This window comes from Peromyscus leucopus, chromosome 12 (genome assembly GCF_004664715.2).
Source record: "Peromyscus leucopus breed LL Stock chromosome 12, UCI_PerLeu_2.1, whole genome shotgun sequence".
Classification (NCBI taxonomy): domain Eukaryota; kingdom Metazoa; phylum Chordata; class Mammalia; order Rodentia; family Cricetidae; genus Peromyscus; species Peromyscus leucopus.
Window position 1 is genome coordinate 9,909,289 of NC_051073.1, and position 6,191 is coordinate 9,915,479.

General features: G+C 40.9%; 1 protein-coding gene across 1 annotated transcript; it reads right to left on the reverse strand.

The window, feature by feature from the left end:
* Positions 1 to 286: 286 nt before the first annotated feature.
* Positions 287 to 1,041, reverse strand: LOC114697657 (keratin-associated protein 13-1-like). The gene has a single exon (XM_028875942.2). The coding sequence runs from the start codon at positions 1,006 to 1,008 to the stop codon at positions 502 to 504; it is 507 nt and encodes a 168-aa protein (XP_028731775.1). The 5' UTR covers positions 1,009 to 1,041; the 3' UTR covers positions 287 to 501.
* Between the last annotated feature and the right edge of the window lie 5,150 nt (positions 1,042 to 6,191).

Genomic DNA, 6,191 nt, shown 5'->3' on the forward strand with positions numbered 1-6,191 from the left:
TTTTCTGCATCTGAGATTTAATTAACAAAAAAATCTATGCTTTCAAAGAGTATGTTTTTGCTTTATGTTCTTAAGGAAGAAAATTATCTGAGGCACATAAGACTTTTATCTAATTTACAGCTTAGTGGAACTTCAGTCTCTGTATTCCTATGCATACTGTCCATTTAATGTTAATCAATTCACTGTTTCACAACCTCAAAAGCAAGCATACAGAAAACAACTCACAAAAGCAGGCATGGCTAGATATTTATATTTATAAATTTAGAAAGAATTTCAACACTATAAATTTCATTTGCAATGCACACTTTATTTTTGAGTTGATAGATTAATTACAGAGTTCTCAAAGGACACACATCAGCCAATAGCTGGCTTCAGAGAGAAAGTGAGGAATTGGCAATCAGGGAATGAGAAGATAATTCTTCCCAGATGAAGGAAGATAACAACAGCCAAGAATCCAGGACTGGTGACAGTGGTCAGAAAGATTGGAAATTAGAAAGAAGGTCAGTAGAATCTAGATCCAGTACCACAGCTTGGTCTGTAACAAGAAGACTGGCAGGTTCTATAGGGCACATAGGATGGGTGGCAGAATCCAGATCCATAGCCCAATGAAGAGAAACCCTGGGGTCTAAAGCCACTGGATCCACAGCTCAGTGAGTAAGAGCTTCTAGACCCATAGCCCAGAGAGTGGCAGCTGCTGGACCCAAAGCCCTGAGAGCCAGCGTATGTGGTCCTGCAGGGGCTGCAGAAGCTGGAGACTCTTGGGGTGTAGCAGGGCCGCTGGCAGGAGCTGTGCACCACATGAGAAGTTTGGCATCTGATGGGCTGGAAGCAGTTCTGACGACATCCGCTGTGGAGAGAGGAGCCCAGATGGCAGGTTCTGGGAGAGAAGAAGCTAGAGCTCTGAACCAGGTGCCGGGGATAGGAAGAGCCACAGGAGGAGTGAGGATAGTTCAGGTGATCTCCACAGGAACGGGAGGAGAAGTTTCCAGAATAGCAGCTGTAGGACATGTTGATGGCAGGTGTAAGTTGAGCTGAATGTAAGAGAAGACTGAATTTGAAAATCACTCCTTTTCTGGGACCTTTATATACTCTCAGCAATGGGTGTGGCTTCATACAGGATCATTGTTTCTGCATTTGGACACCCTCATCTGCATGTCTGGACCTCAGTAATTTTCTTTATAATTGCAGTTAACTAACTCCTTTTATCTTACGTTTAAGGGAGAACTCATTTTTTATATGTCTGAGTCAATGAAATACATTTATGTTACAAATGCTATGACTGTATTTAATTAGTGCCTCTGCCATTATGGCCAGGAAATCCCCTTTATTTTCTCTGTCTATGACTTATGTGTGTTCTTGTTTGTGGAGGAGAATTATTCTTAGGGATGACAAAGTCATTGTCCCCAATTGGTCACTGGATAAGAGGGCGGCTCTTGCACCATCATGAAGCGATTTCAAAGATGGCTCCAATATCAATTCATTGGTTCACACCCTACCCAATAATGTTGTGTTTCTTATACACCACTTTCTACAAATGTGTAGAAAAATGATTATTTAGAATAAATAAAATCAAAACAATATGAGGCCATTATAGGGCCGTGTAGAGCCAAAAAGCAGAAAGGGCATTAAGTGTACAAGAGTCAATGGCACCTGGAGGGATAGCATTGTGGATTTAATTTTGATTTAACCTGTTGATGGATACACTCCTCTCAGTTCAAATTCTTCTAGCGTTTACCCAACCCATTCATATCCCTAAACATCATTTCGAACTGATGGATGGTTTCAGAGCTTATCCAAGCTCAGTCTATCTGGCCCTGCTTCGTTTTACCTCTCTTACCAGAGGCAGATTCAGAGTTTGCGAATATTGAACAGGATACTTTTGTGAGTCATCAGTATTGGGATAATACATCGCAAATAAGAATGCATCTAAGTATGAATGTTAACTTAAAATAAAAATAATAGTAAAACCCCTAAACTTCTAATGTTCAAAATAACAACAAATACCACAAGGTCATGATAATAAGATGCCTCCATCCTCACCTCTAAGCCTACTGATGTACCTATGTATTTGATACCTGAGGGATTGGTCACCTCTGCAGACAAGAGTGGGGTTTTCAACATGTTTTCCTGCAGGAAGCATGGAAATAATATTCTTCCTTTATAAAATGTGTAAAGGAAAATACTGAAAGTATCAGAGATGATAGAAATAGCTCCTTTCAATGTCACTGTTTGTTTTTATGAATGCCTCAGTTTTTAGCTTCATCTCACTTGATCACAGCTGGTACTTCAAGCCTAAGACGATGTTCCTCCCAGGCAGGTGTCCCTCTCCACATCACTACCCAGTCTTCAAGCTGGGGATGTTATTTATGGGGGAACCGGTGGCAAATGGCTGTGAGCCCTGAAGTTTAGAGGCAGTGAAAGTTGCCAATACAAAAATAAAATGATTCTTCTCAGACAAAACGAGAAGTGGGGAAGTCCTCGCTCAAGCCTCTCTGAGGTAAGCATTGTTTTAAAATCTTTTAAGCAGCCACAGCAGAGATGGGTGATTACTTCTCTATATACCACAGGATTTGTATGCATCACATCTGTATATATGCAAGGAGTTCCGTTCTTTACCATTTTGGATCTTGCAATAATGCAGCAAAGGTGTTTTAGACAAAACAATCACTCTGCATAGCACCTTCACCAATGAACTTACCCTAGTTCTTTGGTTTCAATCTAAGACAAATTAACTATTTCTTATTTTCTGCCCTTAAAAACCTGTCCTGGCCAGGACTCCTTTGTGTATGCCTGCAGATAACTACTGCTGTTCCCAGTAAGCATCATGATTCTCTGGAAGAATTACTTACAGGGTTGCTACCTATATTGACTGGACTTCTTGGCAGGTTGCAGAATGCCTTCACACTTTCAGTACTTCCAGGTAAAAGTTACTTGAAGTTCATCAGTTCGATGCTGTGGGAAGATGTGTTCAGGGTAAGTAGCCCTCTGGACCCGCTTGTGGACTGGGAACTGCCACCCATGACTCTCCTGCTAGGAAGCTGTGGTTCCTGCTTCATCTTTCTAGAGCATTGGAAAGGTCAGGAAAGACGAAGCTTTGAGCCCCAAGCTTCATTACTTGACTCCGACTCATCTAGGTTCTGAATTGTTCTCATTCCATGAAGCCCCCACATCTCACTCCAGACACCTGTGTGGTACTGTTTCCCTCTGGAGCTCAACTTCATTTTGATCATTACCTTGCTGTATGTTTCTGCCATTCCTTTTCTTGTCTTCTCCTCTAATTAATTACACATAATGTAATAAAATGTTTGATAGAGTCATTGGGAGTTTTTAATATAACCATGTTTCCTAGCAATTCAGAAGGAATATAATGATGTAACCCACCCAAGGCCAAAGATGTGACATCAGTGGTTAAAAAAGGACAATGTCAGGGCTTCCATCACTGAATTATAAATCCACTCGATGAAAATGTAATAGGATGAAGTGACAGATACTGAAATTATCAGTGCCTTTTCTGTAAATGTATGTTTAATTGTAATTGGTTTATAAGCCTTACTGCATGATTTGTATGACAAGGAACTTCACAGGCACCCAACAACTATTTTTTTTTAAAGTTTATCTTCTAATCTTCTAAATCTTTAAATATCTTTCTCTGGGCTCCTGGTAGCTTGGGTAAAGGTCTTCGTTGGTTTGTTACTAGGAACCGAATTTTGTTTACAAATCAACACTTTCTAAAATCCTTCTGAAAGCAAACATCCTGTCACAGCCAGGAGTAAGTTTTCCATCACCTGTGGCAAGCTCAGTGTGAACCAAATAGATCAAGTCAGCACTTTTGCCCATCATGGCCCAACATTGTGACTACCTTCTCTGGCCTGTACTCGTACCCTTTTCATTCTTACATATTCTCCCCTTGAACATGATGAGAGTAGAAGAGCACAATAAAATCCTCTATAAAACCCAGCCCACACAGTCTATTTCATTTACATACAGTTCCCATGGGCTTTCTATCAAACTCCAAATTATATACCAATACCTAAGAGTGAAAAAGAGTACACATGAGGTATGGACTTCTGACTTCTTTTAAAACATGCTAGCCAGTTGCTATCACTCATGGGTGTCTGGAACCCAGTACAAGCATGAGGGTGTGTGCATCATGACTCCCAGCCACTATAAGCACTCCTCATTCTTCTCAGATCCAAGACCACATCCCATTCACTATTAGTCATTAGCATCTCTATTGTTAGTAAGAGAATGGGTGGCAGAATTAAGGAGCGTGTGCAAAAAGAATGAAGAGAAAGAAACACAAGTACTTCTTTTTTCATCTTCCATGCTTTAAAGAAAATGCCTGTTTTGATGGATTAAGAAACACCAACTTGAAACCAATTATCTGTCCATCTGTCCATATTACTTGTACTTACAAACTGCTTCTTAGACAAGTGAGTGATTTGAAGTTCAATACTCTAACTTAAAATGATTTTAGAAGCCAGTAGCATCTGCGTTGGAAAAAAGTTTGGGTCAATAGTGGTATTACTACAGAATATGCAGCAGAATTAACAATGGGTAATTTAGATGATAAAATAAACCAAAATGTGAGTAAGTAAATAATAAATATAGAACTCAACAAAGCGGGAAATTTCCACTTACTGTAACTGCTGCACTCTGCAGCTCCCATAAAGGAATCCTCACAATGCAGAGATAGCACTCTGAGCCTGACTCCCTAACCACACTTGCTCAAGATTTGTCTGTCCTATACAATAAAATATAAAGTCAAAATCTGAAAAAAATGTATCTAATTTCTGTTTGTAACATCATGATTCTGTTGTAAAGGGCAGTTCCCTATACCACCCTGGTACACCCCCTGTTCCCGTGGCTGTGCAGGTCTAACGGTTATTAACAATCTTCTTGTTTGAGGAATGTGGAAGATGGATGTACTGGCATTATTCTGAGAAATGTACTATCTCAGAGCTTAAACAGTGGCTGTGTGTCTGTACCCAATGACACTGTGCAGATGGCCCCCTGATGACAAGTAATGACTCCTTTAGCCATAAATACCAGAGAGAAGAATAGCAATTTTGACACATTGTGACAGCTGAAAATGGGACGCAGAATATAAAGAGCTTTTGGGTGCAAAATCAGATGAATAGTATTCTGCGGACAGGACTGAGACACAAACAAATCCTGATCTACAGTAGCCTTTCCAGGGATTCTGATCACAGAACAAGAAGGGAGGACTTGCAGGTGTCTCAAGAGAAATAAAACTTGATGATTCTGTCACTATGAAGTCGTTTGCATTCCTTCATTCTTGTTGGGCAGCTGGGGGAAGGTTAATTATATCTAGGAAATATGTTTGCAACTTCTCTGTTCAGAAACAAGATGCTTCATCAGTAGTCAAGGAAGAATCATGAGCTGTATTCTACTTATCCTAGAGGAGACAATGAAACGTTGCCTGTCTGAGAGTGTTTCCTGTCCTGGAACTCTGGGAATCTGACCTTTTCCTGACACTGAGTGTCACCATCTACTCCCCTCTTTAAAAGTCATTGCAGGGAGTTGTGGGAAAATGTGTGAGCACAGAGAGCAAGTCCATGTTTAGTCTGCCTGTATTTATCACAGTGAGATTGGTGAACTTAAAGAGAGTGGTGGAGTAAGAAAGGAGAGGGAAAGTGAGAGAAGAAGAAAAAGGAGGAGGAAGAGGAGAAGAAGGAAGAGGGGGAGGAGAACAAGGAGAATGGGGAAGAGTTGGGAAGGAGAAGGTAGGAGAGGGGAGAAGGAAAAGCAGGAAGGGGAGAGGACAAGGAAGGATATATGGATGAGAGAGCAGAAAAAAATGTGGTACAGAACAAGAAGAGAGAGCTCTTCCAGATGCTTCTGTGTTTTCAGAAGGTTGGAATCAGAGGCCTCAGCAGGATGCCTCCTATTTGTTTCTTCTGTACGTTCACCTTGAAACCGCTGAGTCAGTTCATGTCCTAGACAGGAATAGCCACAGAGAGGAACAGAGCTCCATTTTCTCCTACACTGGACTATACTTCTTTCTGCTCCATTAGCAGAACTTTGTGGCCGATGGGGGGACAGAGGCAGAGACACTTCTGGGGTGATGGCATCCCAGTGTCTGTTGAAGACTGAAGACCAGGAAAAGCTCCAACAGCCAGATATATCATACATTTTAAATGTAATTGACACATAACATTTGCACATAT